Consider the following 14,400-nt stretch of genomic DNA (forward strand, 5'->3'; position numbering starts at 1 on the left):
AGTAAACATTTTACAGCATTTTTCTTACTTTTAAGGAGCTCTTTCAAGAATCTTGTGCAATCCACTGTGCAGTCTCAAAAATCCTTCTAACTTAGCATTATTGACACTTAAATATTTGCACAGGAAGGTGCAAAAGATTCATGTGTGTACTGCAAATCTTGCTTTTTTTTGTCTTTTTTTGAGCATATTTCATTTCTAGATGCTACATGGGTCCTATATGTGGCACGTATTGATGTGGAAAAAGTTTGTTTTAACCAGAGTAATAAATAGTTCATACACCCTTTAATTGGCATGAGTGCAAGTTAAAGTTGATTGCAGGCAGCTCTATTATCTTTTGAGCTATTAAAGTTCCCTTTCTCAGTCGGTCTGCTGTGCAGTAGTCTTGAACTCAGAATATCCCTGTTCAACTTTTTGGCATGCACACTCTTCAGGGAATATCATTAGCTATTTGTGCACAGGGGAAAGGAGTCTTCAATGAGTACCAAAACCACAGAATTAATTAGTTTTTAGTACAGTCTGGACTTTTTATGACTAAATTCCATAGAAACCTTAACACAGCATAATTCTTTATTGAACTGAAGCCTAAATTTAAGTAACGGTTTTATAAACCTTCTGGGAAATCATTTTTTGGTATCTGTAGTCACTCTGAAACTGTGTAACCTAGGATGGCTCTGCAGAGATTTTTACGTATTAGCAGAACAAATTATAATTAAAGTATGAAAAGTGCTGAGCAATTTTCATGGATGCCAACACATACTAGTATTCAAAATGAAATGTTACATGAGTAGCTGCTTTGCATGTGCTCCTGCTGAGCCGTTAGGAACTCTTCTTATCTGTTGATATCAGAAGAATATGCTTTCTTCTGCCCTCTTATTTTTTCCCTTTTTTTCTTTTTTTTTCCCTTTCCGAGCAGTCTGAAAATAAGATCCAAAAACTGGTGTTGTGTATTCCAAGGGCAAGCCTTGTGGCTAGTAGCATCTTCATAAGCATTTATACAAAACTCATTCTGCTTAAGGATGTTAAAAGAGAAATGCTTCTGTATGTCCAGTGGACTGGTGTATGTTCCAACTGGGAGGCATTTAACCTGTCAGCAGATGGTAGCTTGGTGTTTGGAGCTCCAGCACGTGGGATTTGTTTGCATTGTACAACACATCAGTTGAGAAAATACTAAATATTTTTCTGCCAGCAGGGAAATTTCCTGATAAAATTGGTTGTTCAGTAGAAGAACTTTCAGTTTTAAAATTCTATCATTTTATGTTTTATAATTTCTTGCGGCTCTCTTTTGCGGCTATGGAAACATGTACACCTTTCTTTTTGCTTTTACCCTGCATATATATTTAAAAACATAAATGACTTCAAGGCTGAAAGTAGCAGAAAAAAAGGAGTCCAGGTATTAGCAGAAGCAAAGGATGATGCTGCGAATCTCAGTTTATCCTTGCAGAATGCTTGTCCTGAGGTATGCGTCCTGAGTTTCCACTTCTGCTGACCCATCCAAATTCCTTGAGAGCCTTTCTCTGTCATACTGCTAATTTCACCCCACTGTGCTCTCCATGAGTGGTGATGGAAAGGCAGTAAAGTTATTGCTGCAGAGAGCAGCTGAGATTTCCACTAAAAACTTCTGTCAAGCTGAACAAGATGTCATGGGGAAGGACTGTTTCCCACTGCCATGTGCAGTAGGGCATTCCAGAAGTGGGGTAGTGGGAGAGTTTAATTATGGGAGCCAGGCTGAGTGTGTGTTTCCTTAGCTTCCTGCAATTGGAGAACAGAGGCTATTTTTGCCTGGTTATGCCACGTGGAGAATATTCAAGGTGAAGGTGTGTTTCCTGCATCTGCTACACATCCCGTAACTTGCGCCTGTTGAACTGGCTGAGCTTGAAAAGCTGATTGCTGCTTTACCCTGGGGGTGCTGCATGCAAACTTCAGCCCTGAGATCTTGCTGCGTATTTCCATGGCTGCTGCTACCCTGCTAACAGTGACATGCCACCGCTCTTCTTTCCCTGCTCCCTTGCTGAAGCCAGATGGGGAGGGCTCAGCTGTTGGAGCAGCAACAAACAGAAGATGCAGGCCATAACAAAATACAGAGGAAGAAAGCGAATCCCACCAGTCCCCCTGGAAATTGCCTCTTTCCCAGGGCCTTTGGATTAGAATACCTGCAGGTGGACTTTGCACCACAGGAGAGGAGGGGGAAATGACGGGAGATAAATAAAGCCCTTGTTTGCTGATAGACCTGCTGTACTGTCTGATAATACATAACTAACTGGCAGTGTTCCCGTCAGATCCTGCCCTTCTTTATCTCCTCATTACTGAAAGGTGACTAGGTGATACGTGGTGAAATATCACCCTACTTCCCTCATTCTGCTCTCATGTTATTTGTTGTGTACCATCCACACAAGTCTTCAAGAAAAGCAAATGTGCCAAACACAGTTAGGTGTTGGTCAGGTTACTCATAACTCACATTTTCCCGTGCGTTTTGTGTCTCTGCCTGCTTCTCAATGCAGTACCCGATAACTGCGTGAAGTAATTGGTCCATAAAAAATAAAATGTTTTTAAATAAAAAGCCCAGGACCTGTCTTTGCCCCAAGTAATCCCCCCCCAGCGCTAAACAACATTAATTTTTCCACTTTACCTCAAAGCGATGAGCATAACTGGCTCAGTATGACTGGACACCAATGCTAGGCAGGTATTCTTGGGCAGATTTGAGGGAAAAGGTAAGTAAAAAATTTACAGTGACCTCATTTCTTTGCCACGAGCATTTTGCAGTTGGCAGTAGGCCAGCAGCAGGAGGAGTGGTTGGAAGAAATCCTGCTGCAACAAATACAGCCAGGTTTTGGCAGAAGGAAGCACAGACTAGGTAGTGTTCCCAGATAACATGAACCAAACATTACCGATGCTTACCTTATGTCTTCCCACCAGTTAATTTATTTCAAGTGGGGTGGAAGGACTAGAAGAGGGTGTGAAGGCAGGCAGAAAAAACAACAGGAGGAGCAGTATATTCTCTTTGGACATCCAGCTGCCCTTCAGGTGACCTGAGCTGCTCAGATCATCCTGCAGTACCTTCTCTGTTTTCCTAGATATTCCCACAAGGATCAGCTTGCCATCACATTAGGGACTTGTACTATCCTGGAGGTGATACATGTTAAAAAAACAAAATGAAACAAACAACAACAACAACAACAAAAACAGCCCCACAGTCAGACAAATAATAATTAAAAAAAAAAAAAAAAAGGAAATGACAGATCTTTGATATTTTTTTCATCTTCTTACTGAGACTGATAATAACAATCATGGAAATCACAGTGCACGACATCTTTGGCCTGAACATAGGACAGGCTCCTTGCAGAACTCCCAAGGGGAGAGAATTTGCATTCTTTGCCTCCTTGCATTAGTCCTAATCCCACTATGCAGAAGAGTCAGGCCTAAGCCTACAGCAGTTCATCAGAGACCTCTCCTGAGTCCTGGCAAGATGTCACATAAGGCCAGATTGCAGATAAGGAGGCACCCATCCCCTGCTGTTTTCATTAGGGTGTAAGAAGACCTTCTAAGAAATCAGTCTGTGCCCGTGCCCAAATGTTGTATGAAGCAGCTTGTGTTCCTGGTGGTAAAATTATAGGAAAGAGTTCCCTAACACCCCTCCCCAAAAAAGTAATTTCTTGCAACTAGGATGGGAATTTGCCACCCTGCAATTATTAGAAGTAGGTGTCCACTATACTGGAAATAGACTGCGCTATTCATAATTATTGATACATTTTTCTCCTACCTGTATCAATCCCCACAAAAAGAACCAATTTCTGCTATTTAGTGATCATCTCTATGCAAGGCTGATGATGTGAGAAGTCAGTGGTTTTAGGTGCTGCAGCTGGAAGCATACAATTTCCCCTCCTCTCCTCGCCATTTTCCCTTAGAAAATCTATCTGACTACTGCTCAGTGCTGTGGGCAGGCTCCATGAAAACACTCTAAGATTCTGCCACAATCTGCTGTTTTTTAATTATTTTGATGCAAGTGATTACCAAGCATTTTGACACAGTGAATACTGTTTTACAATGAAGTTTTAACCAGGTCTCATTATAATTCATTACAGTGAGGTTAGTCTTTTAATTATTCATAATTAATGCTACCAACTGCCTTTGCAGTACTTTTCTTGGAAAGATCTCAAAACACTTCACCAAGCAGCTCAGTAGCATATCTATAATTTCAAATCTAGGGCAGTAAGTTTGTTTATTAGACTTCAATAGGAGCAGCTAACACCAGTGGGTAGATACAGTCAGCACGTTTGACAAGTACATGTGATGCCATAGAACTGTAATGCACAGAACGGAGATCTACACGCGTGAGCTTCGCAGTTACTGCACAGCAGTTCCCACTCCCATTTCAAACCTAAAACTCATCTCAAGAAACAGGCACTTTTTTTTTTCTTTTTTTTTTTTTTTTTTTTTTTTCCTGAGCTTTCTTCCATTTAAGCTTTTAAAAATGTTATCCTCTCTTCTCTGTACCTTTTCTCAGGGAGAGTTGGTGCAGCCTGTTACCACCTCTGGGATTTCCTAACTCCCACACCAGTTTAATTGAATCACATCCTGCCAGCTCTGCAGGAAATGCACCAGGAGAGCCACTCCACAATTAGTCCTCTCCTTTCTTGCCATCAGACAGAAGGAGGACTGAATGGAAACAAGGACCCTGTGTGGAGTGACAGGTGAACCTCCTTCCAGTCTCCCTCACCTTTCCAGCTTACACAGCTTACACAAGAGGTGCGAAGTTCTGGAACTTGAAGGATGGGGAAACGAGGCCGTTGATGAATATCCATCCAGGGAGTTGTCTAGGGTGAGTCAGTCAACCCGATGCCTTAAGATTCCCTCTGCCAAGAACAAAAGAAGAGTAAAAAAATGAAGTCTGCTGCCTATTTGGTACCCAGCTCAGTGACATTACAAAGATTTGGCCCTCCAGTTGGCTCCCTGGTTTGATTTGGCCCTCCAGTTATTACTTGCTTTTGATTGTTCACGTCAGCATTGAAGAAGCTACAGAGAGAATTTTAATGGCTAAGAAAAGGGACTTTAGGGCTCTGAGGTGAATAGCTGAAGGAGTGGGAGGACAGGTAGTGTTTTCCTCAATCCCTTCAAAATATCAATAGCAGGGAAAAATCAACACATGGCTAAGTGGCTGTTGTCATTGATGGATTTTTTTAATTATTGTTATTTTTTTTATCGTGGAGCAGTTTATACAGCACTGGGCCTGCGGGCAACAGATAACATTCATCTGTCTCAAAGAGGGAAAGGATTCATGGCAGGGCTCATTAAGAGGGCTTTCAGCTATGTTTGAATGGGGAAGGGGATGAAACAGGCTCAATAGAGAAGAGCCTAGGGGCAGCATTCCAGGGTTGAGGGTGAGATCAATAGCTCAGCTGAAGTACATCTACACCAGTGCACACAACATGGGTAACAGACAGGAGTATCTAGAAGCCATTGTGCAGCAAGAAAACTATGACTTTGTGGGCAGCTGATGTGGAAGAAGACCGGCCTGGCTGAACAGGGAGCTTTCACTGAGACTTCAGGAAAAAAAGAAAGTTTACCACCTCTGGAAGAAGGGGCAGGCAACTTGTGAGAATACAATGATGTTGCTAGGATATGCAGTGAGAAAAATTAGAATGGAGAAAGCCCAGATAGAATTTAATCTGGCTGCTGTTGTTAAACATAACAAAAAAGGTTTTTACAAATACATTAAGAAAAGAAGAGCAAAGGAGAATTTCCATCCTTTATTGGATGCAGTGGGGGAACACTGCTACCAAGAATGAGGAAAACTTTGAGGTATTCAATATGTTCTTGGCTTCTGCCTTGAAAAGTCAGGCCAGTACTAGTCCTCAGAGTGATCAGCTCCCTGACCTGGGAGACAAGGATGAGGAGCAGAATAAATGCCCCACAAGTCAGGAGCAAGCAGCTAGTGACCTGCTGCTCCACCTAGACTGTCGCAAGGTCTGTGGAGCCAGATGGGATCCACCCGAGGACACTGAGGAAGCTGGCAGAAGTGATTGCCAAGCCATTTTTCATCATTTATCAACAGTCCCTGTCAACTACGTCTCAGTCAGATGGAGTTATGAATGTGACACCCATCTACTCTGTGCAGTTTTGGACGTAGAATCATAGAATCTTAGAATCATAGAATGGCTTGGGTTAAAAAGGGCCACAATGATCATCTTGTTTCAACCCCCCTGCTATGTGCAGGGTCGCCAACCAGCAGCCCAGGCTGCCCAGAGCCACATCCAGCCTGGCCTTGAATGCCTGCAGGGATGGGGCATCCACAGCCTCCTTGGGCAACCTGTTCCAGTGCCTCACCACCCTCTGGGTGAAAAACTTCCTCCTCATATCCAACCTAAACCTCCCCTGTCTCAGTTTAAAACCATTCCCCCTTTTCCTATCACCACCCACCCTCACAAACAGCCGTTCCCCCTCCTGTTTATCCGCTCCCTTCAAGTACTGGAAGGCCACCATGAGGTCTCCCTGCAGCCTTCTCTTCTCCAGGCTAAACAAGCCCAGTTCCCTCAACCTTTCCTCTAGGAGAGCTGCTCCAGCCCTCTGATCATCTTAGTGGCCCTCCTCTGGACCCACTCCAAGAGCTCCATGTCTTTCTTATACTCGGGGCTCCAGGCGTGGACACAGTACTGCAGGCCTGGAGCCCCCAGACGCCACAACACAAAATGTACATAAAACTATTAAAGAGCATCCAGAGGAATGCTACAAAGGTGGTGAAGGTTCTAGAAGGGAAGACATTTGAGGAGTGGCTGAAATTCGTTGGTTTGTTCAACCTAGAGAAGTCTTTAATAAGGCCATTGTTACTGTCTCCCACAGCATTCTCCTAGAGAAGCTGGCAGCTCATGGCTTAGATAGGTATACTCTTAGCTGGATAAAAACTACTGGGATTGTTGGGCCCAAAAAGAGATGGTGAGTGGAGTTAAATCCAGCTGGTGACTGGTCACAAGTGGTGATGTCCAGGGATAGGTACTGCAGCTAGTCTTGTTTAATATCTTTATTGAATATCTGGATGAGGGGATTGAGTACATCATCACTAAATTTGAAGTTGACAAGAAGATGGAAGGAGGGTTGATCTGCTTGAGGGTAGGAAGGCTCTACAGAGGGATCTGGATAAGCTAGATGGATGGGATGAGGCCAGTTGTATGAGACTGACTAGGATCAAGTGCTGGGTCTTGCACTTTGGTCACAACAATCCCATGCAACACTAATAGCTTAGGCCAAGTGTCTGAAAAGCTGTGTGACAGAAAAGGATCCGGGGTTCATAGTGGACATGAGACAGCAGTGTGCCCAGGTGGCGAAGAAGGCCAACGGCATCCTGGCTTGTATGAGAAGTAGCAAGGTCAGCAGCACGAGGGAAGTGGTCTTCCCCCAGTGCTCAGGAATTAGTGAGGCTGAACCTCAAGTACTGCATTCAGTCTTAGCCCCTTGCTACAAGACACTGAGGCCCTGGAGGATGTCCAAAGGATGAGAAACAAAATGGATGAAGGATCGGGAACAAAAGTCTTATGAGGTGCAGCTGAGAAAAATGGGATTGTTTTCTCTGGAGAGCTCAGGGTAGACATTATTGCTCTTTACATCTACCTCAAAGGAAATTGTAGAGGTGGAAGTTGGTCTCCCAGGTAACCTAGTTACCAGTTTCAGAAGGCTCTGTGCTGCACAGCAAAAAGTCAGACACTGGAGCTTTGTAGAAGAAATTATTTAATAACTTATCTTAAATAACATGATAATGTCAACATGTGAATAATTTACATTTGTGGCACAGAATATCCTGTTGTTTTGCTATATATCCTGATACATGTGGAAAACAGAAACAAATACTGTCCCATCATGAGCTTCAGCGTATAATCAAGGTTTAGACTTTCTTTTTTAAGAAACAGCTTGACATTGAAACAGAGGTGCCAAAGCAACATGATAAATAAACAAAACAAGTTTTAAATTAGTTCCAAAGCACGTCCCCTACTGAAAGCTATTTTTTAAAATTCCGTTTTACGTCTATAAATACATAGTACAAAAATGCAAGCTTACAAACCTTTTTTCTCAACAGACTTATGTCATTTGAAGTTTTAAGTAGTATCATTTCTCCAACGTAACACACATATATTTAAGGGCAATAATACTAACTATTTACATATAAAGTTATGAAGTGTTTAAGAATATAAATTAGTAAGAACACAGACAAAAACACGCTCATAAAATAAATAACTCAACAGCTTTACATATGAGAGCATTTCTGATATTATGCAAACATGACATACAAGGCTGCAGGACTCGATCTTGCAGTTGTAGTATCTGTCAATTTTGCATCTAAGTAATGCCAGTACAGTAAAAGAGCTATTTTGTGGGGCTGCCCGTGAGCCTGCAACTACCTTCCTGGAATATCTCCTGCCTGAAATGGCTCCTGATAAGTTCAAGCTCCACGTAGAACCTGGTGTAAATGAATGTGACCAGTTTTATTCTTCTGATCTGAGGTACTGTTGGCAATCAGAGTCTCCTTTCACTTCTGGGGATCCAGGAATTTTTATTCCATTTTTTGGATAGACACACCAGCACCCAGCAGACTCTCCATCCAGTGAAGTTTCACACTAGGATTATTAAGAAAGTTAATCAAAACCCAGGATAAGCAATTGTCAGCAAAAAATTCACTATAGGATACTACGAACAGAGGTGTTGAACAGCACTAGAACTGAAAGCTCCAGAAGTGCAGTGCATGGACCCATTTTGAATATAGTGATACCTCTCTGACAGAACCTCTAACCAACACACTTGGTTATGGAGTCTTGATTTGAGCTTAGCTGCTTCAACAACAGCTACAGACTTCAGACAATATGCCCACTCCTTGCTACCTGGTAATACAGAATAGCCGTATCTTCCAGTAAGATAAACTGATGGAAGGCAGAATGTGTAAGGTAGAGAGGTGAAAGGAATGGCTTGACAGGCTGGCTCTTCACACATGGAGGGAAATGGGATTCTTTCTTTAGCTGGGGAGTTAAACAGGTTTCTCTGTATGCCTGGTTATATCCCAGGTGACAATGAGTCACACGCTGGTGCCACGTTCTAAAACAATGTCTTGGTGACACAGATTTATGCAAACCTATGCAATTGTTGTGTATGGCCTATGGCTACAACAGTTTGATTTAAGCTTTAGTTAACTATACAGATTTCCCTCAGTGCAGAAGTGGTGGCTTCTGCAAATATTATAATGGGTATAGGCATTATCAGTAAAGTAATCTAAAGGGAGTACAAATCAATACTTTTTTCAATATAATTTCAAAGAGCTAATCTTGCTCCAGAGAATTTTGTCATTGCAAGTGTTCTTTAATGTGAGAGCTGGGATCCTTCCATCTCCATAGTGATTATTACATATGCACTTAACAACACATGCAGTATGATGGATATCATGGATTAGCATTGGCTGTGAATATGCTAACAAACTGGATGCATGGAGTTTGACTTGGTCTGAGAAGAGACAGGGTCAAAATGTTTTAGAAAGGCTTTGCGTACACCTGTTCTGTGAATAAAGAAGACTTCTGCCTCCATTTTTTGTCAATGCTGAGCATGCACTCACTTTTAAGAGGACTACCATCTGTTCCCACTACTAAGTATCCTATTTTCACAACCGTTTTCCAGCAGCTGCAAACTTGTGAGCTTGGGAGCAGAGGGTTGTGAAAGAATTGTCTGTGCCAGATTCATTGCAATGCTGCTGTGAGCAGACAGGAAAAAAGTACATACCTGTTTGCTGTGGTAAAATCCATTCTTGTTGCAGTTGGGTAAATAGAATTTGTAAATGTCCCCTCCACTTCTCTGCTGAACCTTTGCCAATTTATACAGAGCTCTATAGAGCTCCTTCTGACAAGGTCCCTGCAGAGAACCAAGCAAACAAAAAGTGATCAATATAAAGCTAGCAAAAAGCTGTAAGTATTTATTAGTCCCATAATCTGCAGCATATAACACTGATTTGCATGAAGTTCCTACATGTTCCAAGAGGAGTGTGGCCAGAAAACTCTAGCGTTGCATTTAGGCTTTTGTTTTCATTCTTTGAGGTATTTTCTGCCCTCAGAAACATGACGATTGAAGTCCTTAAATTGCTACACAAGGAAACTTAACCTGTACTGAGTAAACACATTACTACTCTGAGAGTACAGTATCTCCTATTATGGGGAGCTGCAAGTAAGAAGGCTTGTGTACGTGAGGCTGGCCATGTTTTGTGGGTTGCCATGGTCCTGTGTTGTGTTGATGTACGGAGAATAGGTGCAAAACATATATAGACAGTGTGAGAACAAACATCTGAATGTTATCTTTTGTGTAACACGTGGCTGTTACCAGATCAGAACGGAGAGCACTGCAATGACTCTGAGACTCAGACCCAAAGTACCTCTGACTGGGACTGAAGATCTGTTTGCATCGTTAACTATGTTCACCTTTTTCTTTCTCCTCTCCTCTCCTCTCCTCTCCTCTCCTCCTCTCCTCTCCTCCTCTCCTCTCCTCTCCTCTCCTCTCCTCTCCTCTCCTCTCCTCTCCTCTCCTCTCCTCTCCTCTCCTCTCCTCTCCTCTCCTCTCCTCTCCTCTCCTCTCCTCCTCTCCTCTCCTCTCCTCTCCTCTCCTCTCCTCTCCTCTTTACTTTCTGTCACTGCATTATAACTATTGCATTAACAGTAACATACTGAATGGGGAGAAGTGACTGAACAAATATTTTTACTTGGGAGTGAAATTAATTTCATCCCCTTCTTTTTCAAGACCTCCCTTCACATAAACTGTTCTGTTCAGTGGGCTTTTCTGTTGCTCTGGGTCGGAAAGTAGAGGTTTTGGAGACAGAATTGTAACCAATAGCCCTTAATATATAGTAGTCCAAACTAAATGACTGCTTCTGCTCTGGATGTGCAGACGGATTTTTTAGTTTTTCGATTGTTCGTTTGTTTCCCTCCATTTTTTTTGTGAATATTATGAAAATAGAATTCTGTTGTGCATCAATGCCATTCAACGCCACACGGCGTGGTTAAGCACGCTGCCTGGCACTGCACTAAACGTGGTTCTCTGGCGCCCTCAAGTGGAACAAGAACCTGTTTGCTCACTGCTGCTTTACAGTAGGGAAGGTAAAAGGGTACTTTAATTGCTGAGCTTTCTGTCTTTTCACGTGCATCTATTTGCTAGTGAACAGAAAGAAATACGTTTTGTTTTGTATTGGTGTCTCATCAATATTTGTACGTAATTACTCCTTTTTACTTCACTGATCAATAGGCAAAGCACAAATGCCTTTTATTTTTCTGACTAAAACAAGAAAGAAGTGTAAGATTGTAGGATGGGTTTCCAGAAATTAAGGAACCACGCAATCATCTGATGTTAATTGCAGAGCAAGATTCAGCCTCTGCAAGGACTCTGTATAGAACATATCTGATGCCTGCCTATTTTTACACTTACTGCTACTCTGCATGTTTCTCAAGCATCTCAGGAAGGCATTTCTAGAGAAGTCTGTTTACTAGGTACCCAAAATAACAGCGTCTTGATGTTGGGGCTAGAACTGCTATCAGAGTTCCATGCACACTTTCATTCTGTAGTCAGAATCAGTGGCATCAACTGAAATGGTCTCTGAAACGCTTGCAAAAAAACCCACTCACCTGTTCTTTCCATTTCTTGAGTTCAAATATTCTCTTTGCTTTCATGTTTTCATATACAGTGATGAAATTCCGAGGGATGGATTTGTCCTGGCTTATGGGAAACATCAACTGATAGCTCAGCATCTGATCCTGTGTCATTTCAGAGCTTTCTAAAGATATATCCTCAGACTCGGTAGAATCTGGAAAGGAATTTTATTAAGGTGAATATCTGCAGTGACCTTTAGCACTTATTTCTCCAAAGGAAAAAGGTTAAAAAAAAAAAGAAAGAGGAAGACTGACCCTCACACACCCTCACACCCCCCAAATCCCTAGAAAAAAAATTAATATCTCCAAGAGATCCACTTCAGCTGGAGAAGAAATAACTTACATTAAACCTTTTGTTGTAAAGTCATATTTGGACATGGAGAAATGGTTTCAAACTTAAAGAGGGTAGATGTAGGTTGGATATAAGGAAAAGGCTTTTACAGTGAGGGTGGTGAGGCACTGGAACAGGTTGCCCAGAGATGTGGTGGAAGTCCTGTCCCCGGAGACATTCAAGGCGAGGCTGGACCAGGCCCTGAGCAACCTGACCTAGCTGTGGATGTCCCTGTTCACTGTAGGGGAATTGGACTAGGTGACCTTTAAATGTCCCTTCCAACTCTAAGGATTCTGTGATTCTATGATTTGGAATCACTCCACTCCTAAAGATTAGGCTGCAGACATTCTGTCAGAAATGGAAAATCTTTCTTGACCACAGGGGGTTGTAGTTGCTTTGCTAGATGCAGAGAGTCTTGAGAGAAACTTTTATTTTATTTTATTTTATTTTATTTTATTTTATTTTATTTTATTTTTTTTAATCAGTATGATGAGTTTCAATTTTTAGTTAGGAGGTGATTTGGTCCAGACTTGAATTCATGGTATCCTGTTCTTTGTTCTGTGGCTTGCCTCACATTTAACAGTGGGTAGCAATTCACAGGAGCTGGCAGATGCTCACCTTGGCCTGCAGTGAATTGAATAGTCAGGGAATGGAAGAAACTTTTTGTGTTTGCCTGAGCATGGCCCCTGTGCCTGTACCTAAGTTAGAGACTTTTGCTGAGAGCAAAAGAAGCTTTTAGCAATTGCAAGAACTCATAATGTTAGACGTGCATTAATAACTTGTTGGATCAAGGCTGTAAATTAATCATACGGTGACCAAAAATAATCCTTTTTTTTTTTTCCCCCTTTTGATGCTGTTCAGGGGAAAAAAAAAAAATGATTAAAATGAAGAATGAGACTGTTATATCTTTCTAACTGATGGAATCTTAACCCCTCAGTTTAGTACAGTATAATCTCAATTTACTACCACTAATGGTAAGTACTATTTTGATTCAACCATGAATATTTTTCTAATGTTATTGAGTTGCCTTACCATCACTACACGAACATGGCCACAATGATGGCAAAAAATGATAATAAATACTATAGTAACGAAATAACACTGAAGAAGTTCTTGGTCAGCATTTAAAGTAAGATGCTTGATAAGTCTTTAAGCTCAAAGACAATTAAGTTAGTAATGCACTATTTAAGATGCATTTCATTCTTAAAATGAATCCAAACACAAAATCTGCTTAGGTATTTTCATTCTCTATCAAGACTTTTGGAGGTGTCCATCGAAAAAGTCGCAAAAGCATTTGACCTACTCTAGTTACTCCTTACTACTAAAGGAAAACAAACTACAGTTCCACAAACCTTACTGTGAATAGTCTGCATCCTCCCGTTGCTTCAGTGGTTTCCTGCTTGCGCCTGGGGCATAAAAGCCTTCTCTGAGCATCTCCTGGATCCGCAACAGGATGCTTCACCTCACACCCATCTGAGCACATTCTCATCCTCATTTCCTATGCTTCCAACGCCTGCATATCTTTGTCCATCCTCCCAAGCTCCCGTCTCGCTGTTCCCGCAGCGCTGTCACCGCAGACCCGTCGGTTCCCAGCCCCCCCGACGGAGCGCGGTCGCGGTCGGTCCCTACCTGCTGGCTCAGCTGAGCGCGTCCCTCCGGCTTGGCTGGCGGGCAGGCACTTTCCTTGGCCCTGGATGAGGGCGGAGAGGGGCCGGCTCACCCCCGACGGGACGCGGCAGCGAAGACCGTGGCGGCAGCGAGTCGTGTAGACCCCGCACGACTGGCCCGGCCCGAGGGCGCAGGTCTGGCAGCAGCCGCAGCCGGGCTGCCGAGCCGTCTCCGGGCAGCCGGGCTCGACGGGCGGGCAGAGGACCAGCTTGTCCTGCGTGCAGGGCGCGCAGTGCAGGGGCTGCGGGGATGCGGCGGCGACGAGGCGAGGGCCCAGCAGCGCCGGCAGCAGCAGGGGCGGCAGCCAGCAGCGGCCCAGCAGGGACCGCAGGCGGTTCATGTCGCTGCTGAGGGATCGCACCTCGGCGTGGGGAGCCGGAGGCAGGGTACATACGTACATCCCGCGAGCCATTTATACAGCCATTTGCCTGGCTATTAATCTTTAACCTCGAGTTAACTATTATCTGAACTAGAGAAACGCCGTTTCACTGAAGGTTCCAGTTCCTGACCGCTATTCTCCTCCCCTTTCACTTTCCTCCTTTATTATTATTATTTTTTTTCTTCCAGACGTGCAGGATTGCCTTTATTCCCTCACCCCCATCTCTCTTCCCTAGCATAGGTATCAGGGAAAAAAAAGCTGGGGAGGTGGAGGGGAAACGGGCAGAGAGTAATGAATGAGTGGGCGCATCCCTTTCCTTTTTGCCCGTCAGAAATGCTCCCGTTTTTGGCATACAGGAGCAGATAATT

General features: G+C 43.1%; 1 protein-coding gene and 1 long non-coding RNA gene across 2 annotated transcripts; both read right to left on the reverse strand.

Moving 5' to 3' along the window:
* Window positions 1-7,699: 7,699 nt before the first annotated feature.
* Window positions 7,700-14,051, reverse strand: IGFBP1 (insulin like growth factor binding protein 1). The gene is made up of 4 exons (XM_085220007.1): window positions 13,615-14,051; window positions 11,631-11,809; window positions 9,748-9,876; window positions 7,700-8,600 (listed from the first exon to the last, which is right to left on the reverse strand). The coding sequence occupies exons 1-4, from the start codon at window positions 13,991-13,993 to the stop codon at window positions 8,469-8,471; spliced, it is 819 nt and encodes a 272-aa protein (XP_085076133.1). The 5' UTR covers window positions 13,994-14,051; the 3' UTR covers window positions 7,700-8,468.
* LOC146544561 (uncharacterized) lies at window positions 12,412-13,513 on the reverse strand. Its single transcript, XR_014882220.1, has 2 exons — window positions 13,338-13,513; window positions 12,412-12,609 (listed from the first exon to the last, which is right to left on the reverse strand). It is a non-coding gene; the product is annotated as an uncharacterized LOC146544561 (long non-coding RNA).
* Window positions 14,052-14,400: the final 349 nt, after the last annotated feature.

The sequence above is a fragment of the Meleagris gallopavo genome, chromosome 3 (genome assembly GCF_905368555.1).
Source record: "Meleagris gallopavo chromosome 3, MGAL_WU_HG_1.1, whole genome shotgun sequence".
Lineage (NCBI taxonomy): Eukaryota > Metazoa > Chordata > Aves > Galliformes > Phasianidae > Meleagris > Meleagris gallopavo.